Here is a 24,707-nt window from a genome sequence, read left to right on the forward strand (position 1 = left end):
CACACGGATGATCCCTGGAATGACAGGTCTAGCATATGAGGAATGGCTGAGGATACTGGAATTGTATTCGTTGGAGTTTAGAAGATTAAGGGGAGACTTAATAGAGACGTACAAAATAATACGTGGCTTGGAAAAGGTGGATCCTAGGAAATTGTTTCCGTTAGGAGAGGAGACTAGGACCCGTGGACACAGCCTTAGAATTAGAGGGGGTCATTTCAGAACAGAAATGCGGAGACATTTCTTCAGCCAGAGAGTGGTGGGCCTGTGGAATTCATTGCCACGGAGTGCAGTGGAAGCCGGGACGCTAAATGTCTTCAAGGCCGAGATTGATAGATTCTTGTTGTCTAGAGGAATTAAGGGCTACGGGGAGAACGCTGGTAAGTGGAGCTGAAATGCGCATCAGCCATGATTGAATGGCGGAGTGGACTCGATGGGCCGAATGGCCTTACTTCCACTCCTATGTCTTATGGTCTTATGGTCTTATGGTCTTATCAACTTGTAATTTGCAATCTTCTGGATTACACTGCATAAAATTATTTTAAATGAACTTAAAAATAAAGGTCAAATTTTATTACTGAATGATTCTTCTACCTTTTGCTGTGAGTTAAAAGAGTCAGATTGTAGTCACTTTTATAAATTCTTCAATTTAAGGTTTGACCCAACATCATGTATGGAAGGATTTATGGGCTTATGGAGAGCAAACAGGAAACTGGATTTGGGAAAAAATTCAGATCAACCATGAACTCATTGAATGGCAAAAATAGTCTTGCTCCAAACATCTACATTCTCAATTAAATGTAAGATACAATTCTTCTAAAGTGACATCCTATGCCATAAAGAACAATTTAATTACCTTCACACTGCTTTGAGGCTTTGTTCCTTTGAAAGCCAGGTTGACACTCACAGAAAAGTGAAAACATTGTTCTGTTGCAATAGGCATCAATCCCACAAGGATTTGTCTCTTGATCACAATTAAACTCATTATAATCTGAAAATAAAACCAAAAAATGACAAAAATACACATAGACATCATGGAAATCTGCAAATCACAAAGAAAACCAGTGGGACAAAGCATATATACAGTAAAACAGTTCATACCGGCAGAGAGAATGACCAACTTTATGTGTCAGATACTGATAGATCATGATATAAAAATGAACGTTAGAATTCAGCAAAGTCTTTCCAAACTGGGATTGACTTACACACTGAGTATGTATATTGGAGGTTGCCATAAGATACTATTTATTCAAATGAAATTATTCATTATTCAAATTATTAATTAATATGCACTTTATCAAATGAATCTATTCTTCAAGATTACCATTAATGACAAATTTTTTTCAAACTTATTGAATTAATTGGTCATACTTTCCCATCTTGTTGGCAAAGTATTTTATCAAAAGAGTTTCATGGTGGTTGGTACTGTACATCAGCATTTCAACCTGTAACAAACAGAGTGTCACAGGAATTGGGTGCTGGGGCCACATTTATTTACAATAACTATCTGTGTTTCACAAAGGTAACTGCTACTTCTTCTCTCTGCTATCTGACACTCACGCGGCAATGACACATTCTAATTCTGCTACTGCACACCTCCCACCGTTACTTATATGCCATAATTCAAATTAATGTATGAATCATTTCGAGTCAAGGGCTCTCACCCACCTTTTCCTCTTAATTTTCAAACACTTGCTGCCCTCTGCACTTCCCACACACTCAATACAGACACCCTATCACCTCCTTTGCCCCTACATCATCACTATTTGCTCTTCCATCAATTGTCATTATACTCTCTTTGTCTCATTGCCAGAAAACTTGACCTCCCTTTGTTCCTCATCACTGATGTCTCCACTGTATCCCAAACTGTTAGGCCTGTCATTCCCGAACTGGTTGTACTTGACTTACAGGACTGGTGGTGGCAAACTGATAGACTAGCATTGGACGATACCTTTGACTGAGTGTGGTGACACTCCTGACCGTACGTGGTTGACCCCTCTCTGAGAACTTTGACATTCATTTCACACGGTCCTTTGACTGAAGCACATGCAACGTTTGCTGGGTAACCTGCTGACACATGTTCTAGGTGTGACATTGACTTATCAAGATGCCATTCAGAAAAATGTCCACCACCTTGATTGCTCAGTGCATCAGATGGTGGTTAGTTGCATGCCTATCTTATTGTACTAAATAATAATGCAAGTCACAGAGACTGAAAGCCTGTGAGTAAGCACAAAAAAGCTTGTATACCTAAAAAGAATAAAAACTGGAGAGGTTGGCAGATTTCAAGTAAACTATAAAGAGACATAAGATACACAGTGTCTAGATGCAAGAGAAGTACTTGTGTCCTTATGGCCCAAATGAATTGCCAGAAAGATACAAATCATGCATCTCAGAATTGCAAGTGAAGACCTGAAGGGATGAAATGGTATGTGAGTTGGTGCAAAAGTAGTCATGGTGTTGTGATGAGACTGGTGGTGTGTCACGGGTAGAGGAGGATAGGATCCATGGAACATGTGGGGAAATTATGGTGAACACAGAGATTAGTGAAAGCCCAGAGAAACAATCAATGAATTGTTGCTGCTTGGTAGTCACTCTGAGTTTCATGTCTGGCACTGCTTAGTTCTCAGGGAAAGTGAGGAGGCTTGGGAGCTGCACAAAAATGAGACAAATTTAGATTAAGAATGAGATGCAAATACTTGGAAACAATACTTGGAAACCTCATCAGTGAGGTTCAGAACTCACTATTTAAAGTCTCGGGGAAAATCAGAAATTACACTCAACATCAAGAAGCTTTTTTTTCACCATATTTTTTCATCCATCTTGCCTCTGCCTACACTGCTCAGGGGAGCAAAAAATTCTGACTTGTCTTTGGCATCCAAAGGAGAAAGTTCATTGAATGTACTCTGAGTTATTTTGGCCATGTGTTACAGACAGAAACGAGATTGTAGGAAGGTTCCTAATTTTTTATCCATCTCTAGAGTACCCGCAACAAAATTTGTTTTAAAGAGAGAGTGGTTTAATGCCTTGAGCAAAATGAATCTCAAGACAGGTTTTCTTGCTTATTTTTTTAGAAACATAAATGTCTATTTTTCAAACCCAAACAGAATTTCACACTCACAGAAAGCACATAAGCTCAAGAAAAAACGGTTAATGAATAAGGCAATACACTATTATAACATAGAACATAGAACATAGAACAGTACAGCACAGAACAGGCCCTTTAGCCCACGATGTTGTGCCGACCACTGATCCTCATGTATGCACCCTTAAATTTCTGTGACCATATGCATGTCCAGGAGTCTCTTAAATGTCCCCAGTGACCCTGCCTCCACAACTGCTGCTGGCAACGCATTCCATACTCTCACAACTCTCTGTGTAAAGAACCCACCTCTGACATCCCCTCTATACTTTCCTCCAACCAGCTTAAAACTATGACCCCTCGTGTTAGTCATTTCTGCCCTGGGAAATAGTCTGTGGCAATCAACTCTATCTATGCCTCTCATTATCTTGTATACCTCAATTAGGTCCCCTCTTCTCCTCCTTTTCTCCAATGAAAAAAGTCTGAGCTCAGTCAACCTCTCCTCATAAGCTAAGCCCTCCAGTCCAGGCAGCATCCTGGTAAAGCTCCTCTGAACCATCTCCAAAACATCCACATCTTTCTTATAATAGGGCAACCAGAACTGGATGCAGTATTCCAAATGTGGTCTAACCAAAGTTTTATAGAGCTGCAACAAGATCTCAAGACTCTTAAACTCAATCCCCCGTTAATGAAAGCCAAAACTCCATATGCTTTCTTAACAACCCCCTCCACTTGGGTGGCCATTTTTCAGGGATCTATGTAACTGCGCCCCAAGATCCCTCTGTTCCTCCACGCTGCCAAGAATCCTATCCGTAATCTTGTACTCAGCTTTCAAATTCGACCTTCCAAAATGCATCACCTCGCATTTATCAAAGTTGAACTCCATCTGCCACCTCTCAGCCCATCTCTGCATCCTGTCAATGTCCCGCTGCAGCCTACAACAGCCCTCTAAACTGTCAATGATACCTCCAACCTTTGTGTCATCTGCAAACTTTCTGACCCATCCTTCAATCCCCTCATCCAAGTCATTAATAAAAATTACAAACAATAGACTCCCAAGGACAGAGCCCTGTGGAACACCACTCACCACAGACTTCCAGGCAGAATATTTTCCTTCTACTACCACTCGCTGTCTTCTGTTGGCCAGCCAATTCTGTATCTAGACAGCTATGTTCCCCTGAAACCCATTCCTCCTGACCTTCTGAATGAGCCTACCATGGGGAACCTTATCAAATGCCTTGCTGAAGTCCATATACACCACATCCACAGCTTGACCCTCATCAACTTTTCTAGTCACATCCTCAAAGAACTCGATAAGGTTTGTGAGGCATGACCTGCCCCTCACAAAGCTGTGTAGACTGCATTTAATCAAGCCATCCTCTTGCAGATGATCATAAATCCTATCCCTCAGAATCCTTTCTAACACCTTGCCAACGACAGACGTGAGACTTACTGGTCTGTAATTGCCGGGGATTTCCCTATTTCCTTTCTTGAAGAGAGGAATTATATTTGCCTCTCTCTAGTCCTCAGGTATGACTCCAGTGGAGAACGAGGATGAAAAGATCTTCGTAAGTGGCGAAGCAATTACATTCTCATTTCCCAAAGCAGCTGAGGACAAATCTGGTCCGGGCCTGGCGACTTGTCAATCTTAATGTGTGACAAACTTTTCAGCGCATCAGCTTCCTCTATTTCTATCCATTTCAGCATGCACACCTGCTCTTCAAAGGTTTCATTCACTACAAACTTTGTTTCTTTCGTAAAGATAGAAGCAAAAAACTCATTTAGGGCTTCCCTTACCTCCTCAGACTCCACACACAAATTCCCTATGCTATCCCTGATCGGCCCTACTCTTTCTTTGATCATTAGGACATAAGTCACAATAGTCATTATACTGTTGTCTTTTGAGGTGGAAGCTGGAGATGTTACAGGACTGATGGCTTTTTTTTGTTCACTGAAGAAAATTGAGGTTGGAAGTTTCAGTTAATGAGTTCCCTGTGGTTAGTATGGGAAGCTGTCAGTTGTGAGGGGAGGAGGGTTTCTTGATCAGTACTAAGTTGGATTTGGTTGAGGCAGGAACATAGGACAGGTGGGATAGCTGCTGAGAGTGACTAGTGTCCTGATGCTTCTTTCTGATCCATCTTCCTGTAACATCCAACCCCACCCAATCCCAGAACGCCCGTACTGAGAAGCACCACTTTGACACTTTTGGCCCTCACAATGTTGGCCACCTGGTAGCTGGCAGTGCCAACTGTCCAAAACCTGCTAGTCCTTGATTGGTTGGCAGCTCTCACTGAATGAGATTTCCTTTCCAGAGACTTGGCTTCAGAGGAAGGTCTGGATTGATTGATTTCAAGCTGCTTGTTAAGAAGAAGACAGGCCTTCCATTAAAGAGGTAGTGCAGGTATCTCACCAACCTTTATGCAAGTAAGCAAGACACTGAGAAAAATAGAAGATTTCTCTAAATATACCTCTTAAGATGAACAAATTAACGAAAGTTCAGACTGCAGAAAAGGCCACAACCAGTAAGATGCTGATCTTAACACTTAGGATACTATTTTCTCTATTTTAGACTAAATATGGATATGGGCGTGTTAGGTGTTGACTCACTCACCATCTCCACAGCTACGAAAGCTTACTGGATTGCATGCCAATCAGCTTGTTTTTATAATATACAGACAGACAGCTAAATCAAAGCAGCCTTTCTACCTCTGTATTCACAGTATTGTAAAATTAAACTATCAAAGATCCCCAATAGTCTCTCTCCTGGTTCGTCACCAGAATTTTCAATAATCAATCCCAGACCTTGCAAATAATTAATGTCCATGCACCAGTTTTGCATTCTAAATAAAAGACTTAACTTTTATCAATGCACATTAAGTTTAGCAGAGAGAAAATTAAACAACATGATGATTTTATTAACATCTGTGCTTTCAACCTAAAATGTTCATTCTCAGCCCCCATTCATGTAAAAGACAGGCAGTCAAACAAACAAGACAGGGGATAAATAAAATAAACTAACAAAACTGGCCAGACTACTTAAATGGTTTTCACGGTGTGTTGTTTCACAGGTATAGATATCGAGCCTTTGGTTGCTCCTGCCAGTTGAAAATTGGACTTTCTGAATTGTATGTTAAAATGTTTAAGAAATCTTTGAACAATGGTGGCAACTGACACATGCACAAATATTTCTCAGCTTCTTATCAGGTCCTTGCTTTGAAACACAAGAAGGACTGGACTATATTTAATATATAATCATACAAGTAACCTGTACATTTATAGTTGTGTCAGAAGTCTAGTAGTTCTAAGACGGTTAAGTTAGACATTTCTCATAAGAGTCCTGATGGAATTATTAATATGTATGTATCTTTTATAAAGCTAAAATGAAAAAAAACATCAAAGAGTACAGCCATAGCAATTCTATAGAAATACATCAATTACACTGCCAAGGTTTCTCTGCAGGAAATCAACAGAGCTGCACAAAGCAAGGGCGAGAGGATATCATTATACTCATGTTCAGCATTGCAGACCTGCTGCACTTGTGTGTATTACCAAATTTCAAGGCATTACACTTGCACTGATATTTTTTACAATTAGGACTTACTTCGAGTACAGTCTTGTTCATCAGACCCACCATCAGCACAGTCGTTGAACATGTCACATTGTAGTTCCACAGGAATACACTTCCCATTGCTGCATGTAAACTTATCCTTCCCACATGACTGTTGAATTTGCTTACCTATTAGTTAAAGAGACAGTGAATTATGATGCATGATGCACAAATGCCAAATGTTATATAAGGCACACAGACTTAAGGATTTTCTGGCATTGGAAAGAGTGCAACAAAGATTTACCAGAATAATTCTTTAGATGACAAAACTCATTTGTAAAAAAGATTGGGTTGGTTCAGATTATATACACTGATGTTTAGAAGAATGAGGAGTATCTCATTAAAAAAACTTATAAAATTCTAGCAGGACTAGACAAGGTCCCAATGCCCAGGAACTCCAGAAGGAGGGGTCACAATCTAAGGATATGGGGTAGTCCATTTAGGAGTGAGATGGGGAGAACTTTCTTTACCCCGACAGTGGTAAGCCTATGGAATCTCTGCCACAGAAAAGGGTTGAGATCACAACATTGAATGTTTTCAAAAAGGAGTTAGATATAGCCCCTAAGGTGAAAAGGATCAAAGGGTATGGGTAGAAATCAGGAACAAGGTGTTAAGTTGGATCATCTGCATTATCATATTGAATAGTGGAGTAAGCTGGAATGGACAAATGAGCTACTCCTGCTCCAATTTTCTATGTTTTTATGGTTATGAAAGGTTATTCAAAATGTTGACAGTGTACATTTTAAAATCAAAACTGATGGTAATGATGTGCGACTGTCAAGTTAGTCGGGGCCGATCAATGTTGGTGCAGAATTAGTGTACATCTGAAGCCACAGGTTGGAATTGATACTCAGTCCTCAGCTTTGGGATTAGCTGCCATCATATAGTTGTACTTCCACAGACAGCTTGCTTGGTGGAAGACATGAATTTTAAACTTCCCATTTGACCAGCAGAAACATTCATGTCTATTGGGGCTGCTGGGGTTGGTAGGGGAGGAGAGCCTGTATCAGTGAAATCAGCTGTCCACTCCTGCTGCCCCTAACTCTACAGAAAAGTATTTCTTAAGAATAAAAACAAAATAACAATATTTTTGCTTTGCTGAAGAATCAATGAACTATTTGTCAAGTGTGTCTTTCATTATGTTAGGTTCTTAATTTACAAGACATGGATCCTAATGTCTGGCCATGACCTAACACTGCAATCCATGAATTTGATAGTTTGACCAACACTGCTTGGACGTCCCTTTGCTGCAGTGGTAGACATTGCAACTTTACACACATGCAATAGGGATAAAGCAGTTTCTTCTATGTATTCAAAATAGTTATCCATATTTATTGATTATACATTTTCATGTGCTTGGAAATCCAGTGATACTAATGTATTCCAATTTCTGTAATATGAAGTTAGATAGGGCACAAGGTCAACAGTATAACATTAATTCATTCACACCAGGCTACCAGCAGATGTCACATGCTTCAACTCACATACCCCTTGGGTACATGTAACAATTATATCAATTGACATTATTCATGGTTATGGATTGTTGACCAAATGATGTAACTGTTAGTAAGGAAGAAATTAGCACAGTTATACTGTCCAACCACGGTAGATCCATAACAATGAAACAGTTTGCATTGCAAATTCTTCCACCCTGATGGTAAATTCAATTGTTTAAGGCCAGTCTCACAAATTCATAACTACTTCTATCAAGAAGTCTTGTCCTCTGTTTGAAAAGGTTAATTTTCAGTATTGAGAAGGTTAATTTTCAGTGTACCAACTTAATTATCATCAGATTATTAAGGTACTTCACTGTGCCAACTGATTTACTTATTTATGATGAAAGAAATAGAAAACTTTTGCACTTACCGATCTTTGGGAGATTTAGTATAATTATATTAAATGTATAAAATAGATGCATTCAAGTCATACACTGTTATTCTGAACAACAAAAGAATATGTAAGCTATTAATTCAATAGTTGACTCAAATCCTCATGGATTTGACATTTCCAATTGTATAAAAATGCTCATAATCAGGAAATTCAATATTTTAAAATAATTATCTTGTACACTTCCAGAAAATTGATGAAAAATCTGTTTTCATTAGTTTGCATGATTCTGATGGGAGAGAGAGAGGACTCCAGATGCTGGAGATCAGAGTCAAAAGGTGTGGTGCGGGAAAAGCACAGCAGACCAGGCAGCATCCGAGGAGCAGGAGAGTCAATGTTTCAAGTATAATCTCTTCATCAGGAACATTCCTGATGATTCTGATTCACAATTTTAAATAAATTGCAAGGAACAAGACTATTTAGCTTGATTGTTTAACTGTTGTTGGAAATGTTCCACTAAATGTCAGCTTGGTTCAGTGTTAATAGTAGATGTCTCTAAGTCAGAAGGATATTGGATAAAGCTCTACTCCAGGGACTTCCAAAATCTAACTTTTTTTGTGCGATGTTGAGGAAATGTTGCTCTGTCAAATGTTATGCTGTCTTTCAAATAAGATGTTAAATGATGGTTCTGACATCCTGTTTAGGTAGATGTAAAAGAATCTCTGGGAGAAGTCCACTGTAGTTTGAATAATAGTCCCACCAACATTTATCTCCTGATCAACTTCGAAAGCAGGATCATTAATCTTATTGACATTTGAAGCACCAACAGATAAAATGCCTGCAATGTTCATCCACAAAAGAACAATAACTTTAAAGAAAGACAATTAATTAAATGTGAAGCAACTTGGAATGTGAATTACACTGTACAAATCTATGTTCTTCTATTCTTCTCAATGCTGTTAAACTTGATACCAATTTCTCTTTGTTGGCTACGTAGAGCAGTTGATCTTCCATAATTACACCGGCACCACTCCCCACCTCTTCCTCCGCTACATTGATGACTGCATTGGCGCCACCTCGTGCTCCCGCGAGGAGGTTGAGCAATTCATCAACTTCACCAACACATTCCACCCTGACCTTAAATTTATCTGGATCATCTCTGACACCTCCCTCCCCTTCCTGGACCTCTCCATTTCCATTAATGACGAACGACTTGACACTGACATTTTTTACAAACCCACCGACTCCCACAGCTACCTGGATTACACCTCTTCCCACCCTACCTCTTGCAAAAATGCCATCCCGTATTCCCAATTCCTCCGCCTCTGCCGGATCTGCTCCCAGGAGGACCAGCTCCACCACAGAACACACCAGATGGCCTCCTTCTTCAGAGACCGCAATTTCCCTTCCCACATGGTTAAAGATGCCCTCCAACGCATCTCATCTACATCCCGCAACTCCGTCCTCAGACCTCACCCCTCCAACCGTAACAAGGACAGAACGCCCCTGGTGTTCACCTTCCACCCTACCAAACTTCGCATAAACCAAATCATCTGCCGACATTTCCGCCACCTCCAAACAGACCCCACTACCAGGGATATATTTCACTCCCCACCCCTTTCCGCCTTCCGCAAAGACTGTTCCCTCCGTGACTACCTGGTCAGATCCACGCCCCCAAACAACCCACCCTCCAATCCTGGCACTTTCCCCTGCCACCGCAGAAACTGTAAAACCTGCGCTCACACCTCCTCCCTCACCTCTATCCAAGGCCCTAAAGGAGTCTTCCACATCCATCAAAGTTTTACTTGCACATCCACTAATATCATTTATTGTATCCGTTGCTCCCGATGCGGTCTCCTCTACATTGGGGAGACTGGGCGCCTCCTACCAGAGCGCTTTAGGGAACATCTCTGGGACACCCGCACCAATCAACCACACTGCCCCGTGGCCCAACATTTCAACTCCCCCTCCCATTCTGCCGAGGACATGGAGGTCCTGAGCCTCCTTCACCGCCGCTCCCTCACCACCAGACGCCTGGAGGAAGAACGCCTTATCTTCCGCCTCGGAACACTTCAACCCCAGGGCATCAATGTGGACTTCAACAGATTCCTCATTTCCCCTTCCACCAACTCACCCTAGTTCTAAACTTCCAGCGCAGTAACTGTCCCCATTACTTGTCCGGACTTGTCCTACCTGCCTATCTTCTTTTCCACCTATCCACTCCACCCTCTCCTCCTTGACCTATCACCTTCATCCCCTCCCCCACTCACCCATTGTACTCTATGCTACTTTCTCCCCACCCCCACCCTCCTCTAGCTTATCTCTCCACGCTTCTGGCTCACTGCCTTTATTCCTGATGAAGGGCTTTTGCCCGAAATGTCGATTTCGAAGCTACTTGGATGCTGCCTGAACTGCTGTGCTCTTCCAGCACCACTAATCCAGAATCTGGTTTCCAGCATCTGCAGTCATTGTTTTTACCAAATCATTTATGTTGATTGACTACTTCACAGCTTAATTGAACATAATTCACTCTTTGCCTGTTGAAAATACATGTACTATTATCTTTGAAACTTAACATGTTAACATTTAGAATATTAAGAATACCATCTACATAAAATGGATGCACATACCACAATCTACTTCATCAGAATTGTCACCACAGTTGTTCACTTCATCACAAACTCGCTCAGGTCGCAAGCAAATTCTTCCATTTTTGCATCTGAATGATCTTGTGGGTGGACACTGAAATTTTACTTTGGAAACAAAATGGCAAAAATAAGCATTATAGGTTGATAGCAGATCTTTCTTTAATACTTCATATCAATCTTAGACATATTGCCTATAACTGTTCTTGCCCTTCTTACTGTTATTTCTCCTGCCAGTTCTGGTTCAAGCTAGCTGTTTAGTTAATCTAGATTGAATTCGTCAATCTTGATTCTTAACGTAGCTTATGCCTTTGATAATTGATATCTAATATAACTTTTCAATCACATCTGCAAAAAAAACATGCACCATGATGACGTCATCACAGCTCCACCCATCCAGTGGTTCTTAAAACTAAATCTATGGTTCAATATTGACAAGACCACAATCCTGTCCATTATGGAATTGTTCTTTTAACCATGGAAAAGTCTTGGTATCAGCTTGCCTATTACATAGGTGCCACCATTCTGCCTCATGTGTAAATCCTGTGGCACAATCTCCAGAGTTCAATGTCAGAGAGTCCTGAAGCTCCATGCCGAATATCAAAAATTTCATTTTCTAAATTTTATTAAGGAGGTTTTAGAAAAATAGCTATAACTGAATATGCACCTTTGAGAAAATGTGTGTGGCAGTGAGTGAGTTTCACACAGCAGGGTCCTGGAATTCATGACCTGAAAATAAGGTTGAGCTGGATTGACTTGGGGCAGCAAGAGAAGGTTGCACGGTTTTTTTGAAAAAAAAAGACTGTGCAGGGTTTGAGGTAGAAGACAGAAGAATGGTTTATGTGAAATGCTCCTGTGGACAGCCAGTGCAGATATATGGGGTAAATGGCCTCCTGTGCACTGTGATAAGTTTATTTATTCTATGCCATATTGGTATGCTTGGGGCACTAAAGAAAATTGATTACATGTGATACATAATAAATGAGGCAACTTGGGAATTCCCTTTACCCTGAACTGATGGCTCCATTGCTGTTATTCTACCATCCCTCGACAACAAGTCATGACTTCAAGTCATTCTGGGGATATTTTTTGTTCTGAGGATGTGCTACAGAATTAATTTGTAATGCCATTATCTGGACATATGTCTGTCTTCAGCACTTTGAAAAAAATGCTTTTCAAAGCAGAAACAACAAGAGTCAAAATGTTTCATTTGTGAAGAAAACAAGCTGCCCAATTAAAACTGTGTAGGAACACTTTTAGAGTGAAATTGCATGACCTAGCTCATTGCTGTAAAATACATCAGTTCTGAATATTCAAAGAGAACCAATTGGGAAAATAGCCTTTGCCCACAATGGGAGGCATTTACGTTAGTTGGCTGGACGGTTGGTTTGAGATGCAGAGTGATGCTAACAGCATAAGTTCAAGTCCTGCACAAACTGAGGTTACCAGGAAGGTCCTGCCTTCTCAACCTTGCCTCTCGCCTGAGGCATGTGACCCTCAGGTTAAACTCAACACCAGTCGTCTCTCTGCTCTGGGACTATGATGACTTTATCTTTCTCTGAATCTGCACTCATCAAGGTTTGTGAATTTAAATAAAACCAACTGAAAAACCACCTCACTTTAAACCAAGAATTCTTAAAGGAAAAGTCTGAATTTATGCCAGCATTTCCAGAAATTCAACCATCGACAATTGAATCATTTGCATCAATAGCTTGCATGGAATGCGACACTGGGCACAGGCCAACATTTGGACAATTTTTTGAATTTTTTTCTTCAAGTTTAATTGTTGACCTGGACATATCCCCCATAGGATTTAATTGTTGCTTGGCCAAATTTTTTTGAGATAAAACTCTGCAGAGTTTTATATATTTCCCCAGGTTTTGGAGAAGATTGGTGAGTGTAGAAATGTTTTATTGTTCAATATGTTTCTGCACCTTTCAACATTTTGTGAGTAAGCTGTACTTGCTTGAGTACAGCTTTTGCAATAAAGGAGAGAAGGGACCTGGTGACTTGGTTCTGACACTGAGCTACACATGAGCAGAACTGGGAAAAGAACGATGAGACAATTACCAGCACCTAAACAAGTGGGAGAGAAGGGAATCCAGCGATTGTCACCAGCATCTAAATAAGTGAAAGAGATATGAATACAGAGACAGTCACCAGCACCTCAAAGCAAGCAAGGAATTGGAACCAGACTCTAAATAAAACAACACAAGATGAAGAGAAAGAAAGTTCAGATTGATAACACAAGGATATCATGAGCTGACTAGTTGTTGAGTAGGTTCTGCTAATGATTGTGATTCAACCTCAGCAGTTTTGAAACAAATATACAGTTCTCAACTAGCAAAGGGAAATAAAGAATTAACAGGCACAAAAATAGGGAGCTGATTTCTGAGTAAGGACAAATAATTTCTACTTTCTAATATCCTCCAGTTTCAAGTTAATAGTGTAAGAATAACGTTAAAGTAAGTGAAAGTAATTAAAGCTGCAGTAAATAAAGTAACTGAAAAGTATGAACCCAAGGTATGATAGGGCAGGTCAGCCTGTGGCATGAGAGAAGTTGCAGACCCTTCTTGTGACCTATAGATGAGCCTATGTACAGGAAGTAGTATTTACTGCATAACTATGAGCTCAATGTTTTAGAACTTGAGCACCAAGCGTAACTGGGTCACATTAATGAGGCAGAGAACTATGTGGATAGCCTGTTCAGAGAGGTGGTCCCACTGGAACTTAGGGGTAAGAAGACAGAGAATGAGTGATCACGAAGCTGTCAAACAGAAACAGGCAGATAGTGTTGAACTCCCCAGAGCTCCTGCTTACTAATTACTTTTCCATTCTGTCTAATGACGAGGGCAATGAGTCAGCGAGGTAGTGTTGCAAGAATCGAGGCCTTGGCAACATGGGTGTTCCAACTATAGAAAAGGGAAGCAAGGAGACTAGAAGGGGAGTACTGACAGGGGATTTTATTCAGGGGACACACAACTATTTCTACTGTCATCAATCTGCCTCCAGGATTGCATGCTGCCTTTCAGATTGGATATTCTTTTGATGAATAGTCAGATTGTGGTCTGCATTGGTACTAATGGCAATGGATAGGAAGTGACACGTGGTCCAGCAATCAGAATTAAAGAAGTTAAGGTGCATTAACAATCGGACCTCTGAAGTAGTAATCTTCAGATTATTCCCAGTGCCAGATGCAAGTAAGTACAGAAATAGGATGATAAGACTGATGAATATGTGACTAGAAAGATCCCTGGGAGACTGTAAATGGCTCTGGCAAGATGGCACCTGTACAAGTCGGACCCATTACATTGAACAGAACCGGGACTAAACTTCTACTGGGGACTTCTACTCGTGCTGTCAGGGAGAGATTAAACTCAGCAGGAGTATAGAAACAGGATAGAATATTAGCAATTAATAACAGAATTCATGAAATGCTGAGAGCTGGTCATAAAATAGAGAATAGTAAGTTAATAGGTGGAGTTGAAGTAAAGTAGTAATGAACTCTTTATCATAATCCATTGCATGTATGTGAATGCACAAGGTATAGTTACACAGAGACGTGTTTGAAGTAAGGTTAATATTTCTGGTTTCAAAGTTTTCAGAAAAGATAGGAAAGTAAATGAAAGGAGGAGGGGTGGTGCTTTTGCTTCCTCTTTTAGTTAAGAGTTCGTTGCAGAGTTAGAGAAAGGATGTTTCAGAGGGATCAAGGACAGGATCAGTTTGGCTACAGCTATGGCATAAGAAAGGTGCAATAACATTATTTGGCACAGTATATATATTATATATATAAAAGGAAAAGGTGAAGCCACCATAGTCCTTGTGGGCCATACGCCGGCCCTCTCATTAGGGAGAGACGATGATGGTGCTTTGAGAAAGCAAGTCCTTCATAATAACCTCAGATGGTGTGAGAATTGAAACTGTGCTGTTGGCATCACAAAGCAGCCATCCAGCTAACTGAGTTAATGGATTTTAATTATCTGAACATTGACTTGGACAGCAATGGACAAGTGTTCCTAGATAGTGTTCAAGGGAACTTCTACAGGGGATATGTCCAGTCCAAATAGAACGGAGGCACTGCTAGACCTGGCTCTTGGGCATGAGGTGGGCCAAGTGACAATGATAAAACATTTCAGGGGATGGGGAGAATTATATTAGTCAATTCAATATCACGGTAATTAAGTGATGGACAATGGGCTCAAATGGGACAAGAACAGAGCTGAGCCAGAAAGATTGGAACCCAAGGTTGGAGGGAAAAACTGTTGCTGAACAATAGACTATCTTCAGGCAAAGACAAGGTACATTCCCTCAAAAGGGAAAGGTAGAACAAACAAATTCTAAGATCCCTGTAAAAGTAAATTGCAAAAATGTGGTAAAGGGAGGAGTAGGGTAAATCAGGGGCCAAAAAGGAGATTTATGCTTAGTAGCAAGAGGCTGAGACATTCAATGAAAATTTTGCAGCTGCCTTTATCTATAAGGCGCTTGCTGCCTAACGCACAGTGAGAGAGAAGGAAACCCACTCACTAGAAGGATTTACAATTAATAAGAAGGAGATATTGGATAAGCTGGCTGTATTTAACGTTGTTAAGGCGCCTAAACAGGTTGAGACGCATCCAATAATATTAAAGGAAATGAGAGTGGGAATTGTAGGGACAACGACAATTATCTTCAATCTTTTTTGAGTTTGGATATAGTACCAGAAGTTTGGAGAATTGCAAACATTATGCCCTTGTTCAAAAAAGATTGTTAAGATTGAGCCACCAGTAACAACTAATCAGTTTGACACTGCTGTTGGAAACTTCCAGAAGCAAATCTTTTCAGGATAATTTCAGGAATTAAAAACCACATAGAGAAAAGTGCATTGATTTGAACGAGTCAGCATGGATTTATTAAAAGAACATGTTTAAATAACTTGCTAGAGTTCTTTGGAATGTTGATGAAGAGGGAGAAATTGTTCCCAATTATAGAAGGATCACGAACCAGAGGGTGCCACTGGAAAATGTTTTGTTAAAGAAACAAGTGCAATGCGAGAAAAATGTTGTTCACTCAGCAAAGTTTAACGGTATGAAATGCAGTGCCATGGAAACAGCTTCAGTTGAGACATTCAAAATGCCATTAGATGATGACTGAAATAGAGACAATGTGCAGGGTTACAGAGAAAGGTTGAGATTGGGACCATGTTAAAATACTCAGAGAACTGGTGCAGACATGCTGGGTCAAATGGCCTCCACTTTCACTGTAGCAATTCTGTGATATACAATCTAACAAAGATAATTGGTAATATCACTTCCATTTTGGAATCCAAACTCTGATGCGGCTAGTGGAACACGGCGAGAAAATCCCTTGTAACTTGGTCACTGCAACAATGATATTATGACATTGCCACGACCTCTCAAAATACCTTCCCCTATTATGCTATTGAGGAATTTCAAGCACAGAAAAAGGTTGAAGTATGGCCTTGTTTATTTTCTTTGATCAATCTCACCTACCAGATCGTCTAATATATCATTGTTTATTTACTTTCCAAATCTGCACAGGACAGTATTTACTGAATTTAAAAGAACTTGAGCAATGTACCACATGCTTCTGGGTTTTCATCTGAGTTGTCTCCACAGTCATCCTCTCCATCACACAGCCAGGATATAAGTTTACAAAGTGTATTGTTGCATTGGAATTCATCCACGTTGCAAGTTGTTTTCACTAGAAAACAGGAGTATTAATCAATCTGATTTTCAAATTCGCATAACTAATATAATACATGTAAGATTATCAATATTAATTTAGACATGTCAAGTAAAGTATGATTACTCAATGGATTCATTCATTTATAGATCTATTTTCGTCTATTTTACTCTCGTCCAGTTTCATACTGTCATTGATTTGCCAGTCAAAAGTATTTGCTCTTAATAGAGAGCTCCTTACTGTTTTTATAACATTAGCTATAACAAGAAATAAACATGACATGTTCAATCTCTTTATATAAAGTCTTTATATAAATGTAATTTTGTTTCTATGGTAATGAAAAATAAGCCTTGTATCACATTCACTTCACTTAACAATTACTGACTTGGATACAAATGTCCTGTTCCAGCTGGACTGGGAGTTGGGTGAGCAAGGTACTGAGGTGAGTTCAGAATTTACGTGAGAACGAGACCTGGGAGATTTAAACTCCTGGGATTTGCTTGAAAACACTATCACCTTTTCACCAAAAATCAGGTGAAAGCATAAGCTGGTCAAGTAAGTGATGCGGAATTTCGATAGACTTCTGGCCCTACCTGCTCATACACATTTTAGGGAAAGCCATAATAGCTTCCCTGTTCAAGCCATCAGTTAAAATGGCTTACATAAATCAAATCACGATTATATTATTGGAACTCTAATACAGAAAACAAAACCCTGGCAATTTCTATTGGGTGCTATTGCTGCTTGGTTAGAAGACCAGATATGACACAAAGATAGGTGAAGGGATAGGTAATGTTGAGGAAGCAGGGTGGTTGCAGAAGGACTGGCTAGGAGAATGGGCAAAGTGGCAAACGGAAAACAAAATAGGAAAGTGTGAAATTATACACTTTGGTAGGAAGAATAGAGGCATAGACTGTCCTCTAAACAGATAAAGACTTCAGACATCTGAAGCACAAAGGGACTTGGGAGTCCTAGTTCACATTTTCTTCAGGTTAACATACGGTTCAATTAGGTAAAAAAAAGGACTGCAGATCTGGAAACCAGAGTCTAGATTAGAATGGTGCTGGAAAAGCACAACAGGTCAGGCAGCATCCGAAGAGCAGGAAAAATCAACATTTTGGGCAAAAGCCCTTCATCAGGAATAGAGGCAGGGTGCCTGCAGAGTGAGGAGATAAATGAGAGGGGGGTGGGAGCGGGGAGAAAGTACCATAAAGTACAATAGGTGAATGGGGGTGGGGATGGAGGTGATAGGTCAGAGAGGGGGTGGGGGAAGGTAGCAAAGAATAAAATGGGTGAATTGGGGTGGGGATGAAGGTGATAGGTCAGAGAGGAGGGTGGAGTGGATAGGTGGAAAGGAAGATAGGCAGGTAGGACAGGTCATGAGGGCGGTGCTGAGCTGGAAGGTTGGAGCTGGGGTGAGGTGGGGGAAGGGGAAATGAGGAAACTGGTGAAATCCACATTGATGCCCTGGGGTTGAAGTGTTCCGAGGCGGAAGATGAGGCGTTCTTCCTCCAGGCGTTGGGTAGTGAGGGAGCAGTGGTGCAGGAGGCCCAGGACCTGCATGTCCTCGGTTAAGTGGGGGGGGAGTTCAATTGGCAGTCAGGAAGGCAACCCTTATTTTAAGAGGGTGAAAATATAAGAGAATAAATGTCCTGCTGAGTCTGTGTAAGGTCTGGTCAGTCTTCATTTGGAATATTGTGAGCAGATTTGGGCTCCACGTTGAAGGAAATATATGCTGGCATTTGAATGGGTCCACAAGAGTTTTACAAAAATGATCTGGGGGGTGAAAGGCTGTCATATAAGGAGTGGTTAAGGATTCTGGGTCTGCACTCAATGGAGTTTAGAAAGTGATGGGGATTTGACTGAAACTTAACGAGTACTGAGCAGCCTGGAAAGAGTAGACTGCCTGCATATGTGGCCAAGTCTGAAATCTTCATAACATTTAGAAGTATTTAGATGTACAACTTTGTGATGACAATGCACAGAAAGCTTTGGATGAAGTGCTGGAAAATAGGGTTACAATAGTTCGGAACTTATTTTTGACTAGCGCAGACTGAGGAGCCTGTGCTGGAGATCTCTATGATTCTATGACTCATGGCTTAACAAGGACTTCAGTCCAATATATTTAGAGGATGTAGATGTGTGCAGCTGGAAAAATGCAGCAGGTCAGACAGCATCTGAGGAGCAGGGAAATCAATGTTTTGGTTTAAAACCTTCAAAATGTTGAATTTCCTGCTCCTCAATGCTGTTCGACCTTCTGTGCTTTTCCAGCTTCACATCTATTGACTCTGCTTCCAGCATCTGGAGTCCTTACTGTCTCCATGTTTAGAATCATAGTCATCGAGATGTACAGCATGGAAACAGACCGTTCGGTCCAACCTGTCCATGCCGACCAGATATCCCAAATGAATCTATTCCCACTTGCCAGCACCCGGCCCATATCCCTCCAAGCCTTTCTTATTCATATACCCATCCAAATGCCTTTTAAATGTTGCAATTGTACTAGCTTCCACCACTTCCTGTGGCAGCTCATTCCATACACGTACCACCCTCTGCATGAAAAAGTTGCCCCTGAGGTCTCTTTTATATTTTTCCCCTCTCACCCTAAACTTATGCCCTCTAGATCTGGACTCGCCAACCCCAGGGAAAATACTTTATTTATCCTATCCATCCCATCCATCCTACCTTCCCTCAACCTTTATGAGGTCACCCCTCAACCTCCAACGGTCCAGGGAAAACAGCCCCAGCCTGTTCAGCCTCTCCTATCTTTTAGGCAACGACAAGTTAAGAGGAGGCTGTTATGAAATTATCTATGCCTCAGATCAATTTCACACATGAGTAAGGAGATCAATGTACTTGTTCGTAAACCAATATTCCTGTTTTAGAGGCATTTATTGTATGGCAAGTATACATAGTATAGCATACATAGTATACAAGTACACAATTGGCTTATGGGCGAGTCAGCTCTCCCATTTTATTTCTTATTATTGTTGAAACTTTTACACTTGGAAATAATGGTGAGGCAGAACTGTTTTTATTTTACAACGTTGCGCTTGCAATGGTATACCTGCTGGTGCAATCTTCTGGAAAGCAGACTCCTAATATTCCGGCTTCTTGTTTATCATTTAATAGAGGACAATAGCTGTGTTCCCAAAGCAGCAGACCCAATCAAGAGGCTTGGAGCCTTGGAATGATGGCTGCCTCACTGGCAGAGGATAGCTTAGCTATTACTGAATGGGGACTGTAAGAGTGCCCCCACCTTAAAGTGCCTTCTGGAAATTATGGGAACACCATCACCTCCAAGCCACACTCCATCTAAATCTGTATGATATTGCCATTTACAGGCAAAGAGTCGTTGAGTCATACAGCATGGAAACACAACCTTCGGTCCAACTAGTCCAAACCAACCATATCCCTAAACTAAACTTGTCCCACTTGTCTGCATTTGGCTCATAACCTTCCAAACCTTTGCCAATCATGTATTTATCCAAATGTCTTTTAAGTGTTGTAACTATACCTACATCCGTCACTTTCTCTGGTGGTTCATTCAACATGTGAATCTCTCTCTCAGCAAAAATGTTGTCCCTCATAAATCTTTCTCCTCTCACCTTAAATCTATGCTCCCTACTTTTGAACTCCCTTGCCATAGGAAGAAAACTCTTGCTCTTCAATTTATCTATGCCCTCATGATTTTCTAAACCTCTTTCAGGTAATCCCTCAACTTCTCGTGCTCCTGTGAAAAATATCCCAGCCTATCCAGCCTTTCACTCAAAGGTCCATAGAACATAGAACATTTCAGCACAGTACAGGCCCATTGGCTGTCAATGTTGTGCCAACCCATGAAACCAATGTGAAGCCCATCTAACTTATGCTATTCCATTTTAATCAATATGTCTACCAATGATATGTCTGACCAACAATGGCACGCGGATCAAAATTCTGGCAGGAATGTGGCAGACAAACACCAAATGAACTGCAGTTGTTCAAGAAGATAGCTCATCACCTCCTTGTCAAGAACAATCGAAGATGGGAAATATTTGTTTGGCCTAGCCAGTCCACATCCCTTGAAAGAATAAAATAAACACAGATGACAGTCCACACATTTGGAGGAGACGATAGATGGTCTGCAGCCAAAGCTATGGTCCACAGATCACTGTGTCACTGGTGGTATGCGACCTGGAAAAAAGGCTTTGTGGGTATGTAGCAAGCTGCCTCCAAGAATCTGCTGGAGATCGGCTTCTGCGGGAGTTGCTGCCTGGATGTTCCGATTGGTTGATTCAATCTGTCACAATTGGTTACTTCATTTTTCAAGCTAGTTCTCACTGTTGTCAGATGGGTAGTTGCTGCATTTGATGAACCATTTCCAGCAAGGCCTTCTAGATGCTTAAATATATTGGACTGTTGAAATACTCACACCAAAAATTCCAAAAGAAAGAAATAAAGAGCTGTGGATGCTGGAAATCAGAAACAAAAACAGAAATTGCTGGTGAAACCCAGCACGTCTGGCAACATCTGTGGGGAGAAACAAGGGTCACTGGATCTGAAACGTTAATTCTGCTTTGTCTCCACAGGTGCTGTTAGATCTGCTGAGTTTCTCCCATAATTTCTGTCTTCATCACCAGAAGTTCCTACTAGCCACATTTGATTTGATTTATTTCTTGTCATGTGTATTTATTACAAATAGAGTGAAAAATGTTGTTCAACATCACTACTCTCTAGCACCATCTTAAAACAGAGAAAATAAACTAAAATGCAGAATATGTTCAATCCTGTCTCCACAGGACCAGGAAGATACCATCTAACAAGGTCATGTGAAATGGCGCTGTACTGTAACTCCATAGCAACACTGACAATAATTGAAATAAACAAACATTCCTTCAGTCACATCATTTGAAGATGCATGATGTTTGAACCCTTTACTAGTCAGGCAGATGGGCAGGGCTCTATGCCTGTCTAATGTGCTCATCGCTTGGTCTGTCACTTGGAGGCTATTTTCAAGCAGTTACATCTCTCAGAAAGCTCCTGTCAGCCTTCAACAATAAGCATTTAACAAACTGAATTTACTACCCGTAGATTGTGAGGAGGTCATCCTTAAGCTCCCCCTACCAATTTATGCTACCTCAGGGAAGATGATCTAAGGCCAAAATAGTACTGGGCGATCAGCACACCAGCAAAATCACAAATTTACATGTCTTCTTCCATCCTATGGTTAACAATTCAATACAAACTGTGGAAATACGTTTCTAAATCTCAGTTTACAACAGTAATTTAAACTGTGTAATAAGTATGAAGTCAAGTTCAATCTTTTCAACATAATGAATGCTTCCATTCTCTTTCCTCACTGTTTTTCTGCTGTCTATCATTGTTGCTTTGAACGTCGCTGGAATGATGGAACAACAAAACAATTTGTTAATTTAGTGCAATTGAAATGAAAATCTGTGAAATTGCTTGGTTAAGTCTGAGCATCAACTAACCTTGTGACCACTCATTGTTTGCTCTTTTAAAAATGATATTTCAGTCCAAGTGAAATGTAACAAAATGTATGTCAGAATACCTCTGTCGAACCTTTTTAGTGCATTGGTTAATAGATGTGTATCAAATCCTGGTGCATACTATTCAATAAAGTCATTGATTTTCTACATTTTTTTTTACTTTTATTCATAATGCTGGAAATACATTTGTGTGTTTATGGGGAACATTTATGCCAGCTATTTTAAGAACGGCAGTAGTCTGCTCAAAATAAATGCATTGATGGCTTCAGAAAAATAAAGGCAGGGATTTCATGTTACATTTGCCTGTTTGTCACACACATTGAACAACACATTTGAGTTTGCACATTCTCCCCGTGTCTGTATGGGTTTCCTCTGGGTGCTCCAGTTTCCTCCCACAGTCCAAAGATATGCAGGTCAGGTGAATTGGCCATGCTAAATTGCCCATAGTGATAGGCGCATTAGTCAGAGGGAAGTGGGTCTGGGGGGTTACTCTTTGGTGGGTCGGTATGGATTGGTTTGGCCAAAGGGCCTGTTTCCACACTGTAGGCAATCTAATCTAAAAGAAAACACACCATCAACCCATAAACTATTCCTTTTGGAGAATAATCCAAAAGGATTAATCTGTTTGGATCTTTGCAATAATCGAATGTCCCAGCATTCATTGACCAAACATCTTTGATGATTTTTTCTTTAACTATGTAACTCAGGTTATAATGTTTGGGAAAGCTCTGCAGGCTAAACAATTGTCAAGGCATCAATAACAGATTATGTTCTATGGGAAGCCAAGATATTCCCATTAATGGCAGCAAGGGTGGTTGTGGATACAGATACCTTAAGATAGTCACAAGAAATTAAAGTCTCCACTTCAAACGACATACTAACAAAACATGCTAAACAGTTTAAACTCCTGTATGCAAGTAGCAGATAATGGGAAACATCTGGTTCTGAGGCATTCAAGGACTTAACATAAAACTATTAGCTAAGGACCTACCATATGGCAACAGAATCTAATCAGCATAAAACGTCAAAACATAACAATAAAGTCATGGCAATAACCGAGTCTCACTGATATGGAGGTATATTCTGGTCAGGCACAAGCCATTCTAATGCAAGCTGACAATTAACTGGGTAAAAGTAAAGCACTGCTGAGCAGTTTCAGTTACCTGTTTCGCAGTTTTCTTCATCACTGCCATCTAGACAATCAGTTTCTCCATCACAATGCCACCTGACAGGAATGCAATGGCCATGCTTACATTGGAACTGATCTTCTTTACATTTAATAACGCAGTCTTTCTATAATATAAATCACATACAAGTTTTAATTTAATAACATTTGTCACCAATGGCATATGGCTAATTACAAAATTACAAAACCATGTTGCTAATCATCTGTTATAAGTTCGGAAATACTTATGACAGACAAAATGTGTTTCCCTTTCTTCCCCCTATATTCATCCATTGGAATTAATTCTATTGCACATAATCCTTGTTAGTTTCTAAAAATAATCTATTTTGAGAGTAAGGTCTTGTTAGTGATTCAGGAATGTTTTTAGCTCATACTTTGGTTTTCAATATGAGGCCTTTACAATTATTTAACAAAGGAATTTTTTTTAAAAAGAGAAAATATATTAAGAAGAAAATTGTTTATACAAATTGGAACTTTCAATCACCAATAGCTGTTAAAACAGAATAAGTTATTTAATAGAGGAATTAAATAAAGAAGAATATTAACAAATAGAAAGCAAGTATAAGACTGGGATTAAAGTAGTTGGCTAAGTAATGTGGCACATCTAAATATGTGGCATCCAAAATTAATGTATAATGATACATTGTGCTGAGTTATGGTTCATAAGGTGCCAATGGTACTGAGATATCACACTATGCATTGAAAATACTGTGTGAGCCGAAAGTGTTATAATACCTGTAAGATGCATAACAGCTGAGCCTGGTATAAAATTTACTTAATGAATACATTTTTCACAGAGGTTATATCCAAAGATGTGCAGGTTAGGTGGATTGGCCATGCTAAATTGCCCATAGTATCCAGGGAGGTGCAGTTTAGGTGGATTAGCCATGGTACAGTGATAGGATTGGTTTATTTGGGATGGTCTTTCAAGGGTTGGTGTGGATTTGATGGGCTGATTAGCCTGCTTCCACACTGTAGGGACTTTATAATTCTATGAAATAAAGTTTGCAAGAACAGTTAGTCGTGCAAGCAGCAGCCCATGACCCCACATACAGATTATATGCAGTGAGTTCAGAATGAGAAATTCATGAAACGTGAAGAAATTCTGCACAGAATCATTTACATGTAGCAATATGTTCCTCATTTTCCACAAGAAACAATATTATGCTGCAAAGTAGCGACTTTGAAG

The 24,707-nt window shown here is 40.2% G+C and overlaps 1 protein-coding gene across 1 annotated transcript in view; it reads right to left on the minus strand.

The window, feature by feature from the left end:
• Nucleotides 1-24,707, minus strand: part of LOC140482363 (low-density lipoprotein receptor-related protein 1-like) — a 1,932,271-nt gene that overhangs the window by 108,915 nt on the left and 1,798,649 nt on the right. The window contains exons 70-74 of the mRNA XM_072579726.1: nt 23,496-23,625; nt 16,736-16,858; nt 11,144-11,266; nt 6,681-6,815; nt 854-988 (exon numbers count right to left, since the gene is read on the minus strand). Of these exons, the coding sequence (XP_072435827.1) occupies nt 854-988; nt 6,681-6,815; nt 11,144-11,266; nt 16,736-16,858; nt 23,496-23,625 (646 nt within the window). The remainder of the gene's footprint in view (nt 1-853; nt 989-6,680; nt 6,816-11,143; nt 11,267-16,735; nt 16,859-23,495; nt 23,626-24,707) is intronic.

The sequence above is a fragment of the Chiloscyllium punctatum genome, chromosome 10 (assembly GCF_047496795.1).
Source record: "Chiloscyllium punctatum isolate Juve2018m chromosome 10, sChiPun1.3, whole genome shotgun sequence".
In the NCBI taxonomy this organism is placed as follows: domain Eukaryota; kingdom Metazoa; phylum Chordata; class Chondrichthyes; order Orectolobiformes; family Hemiscylliidae; genus Chiloscyllium; species Chiloscyllium punctatum.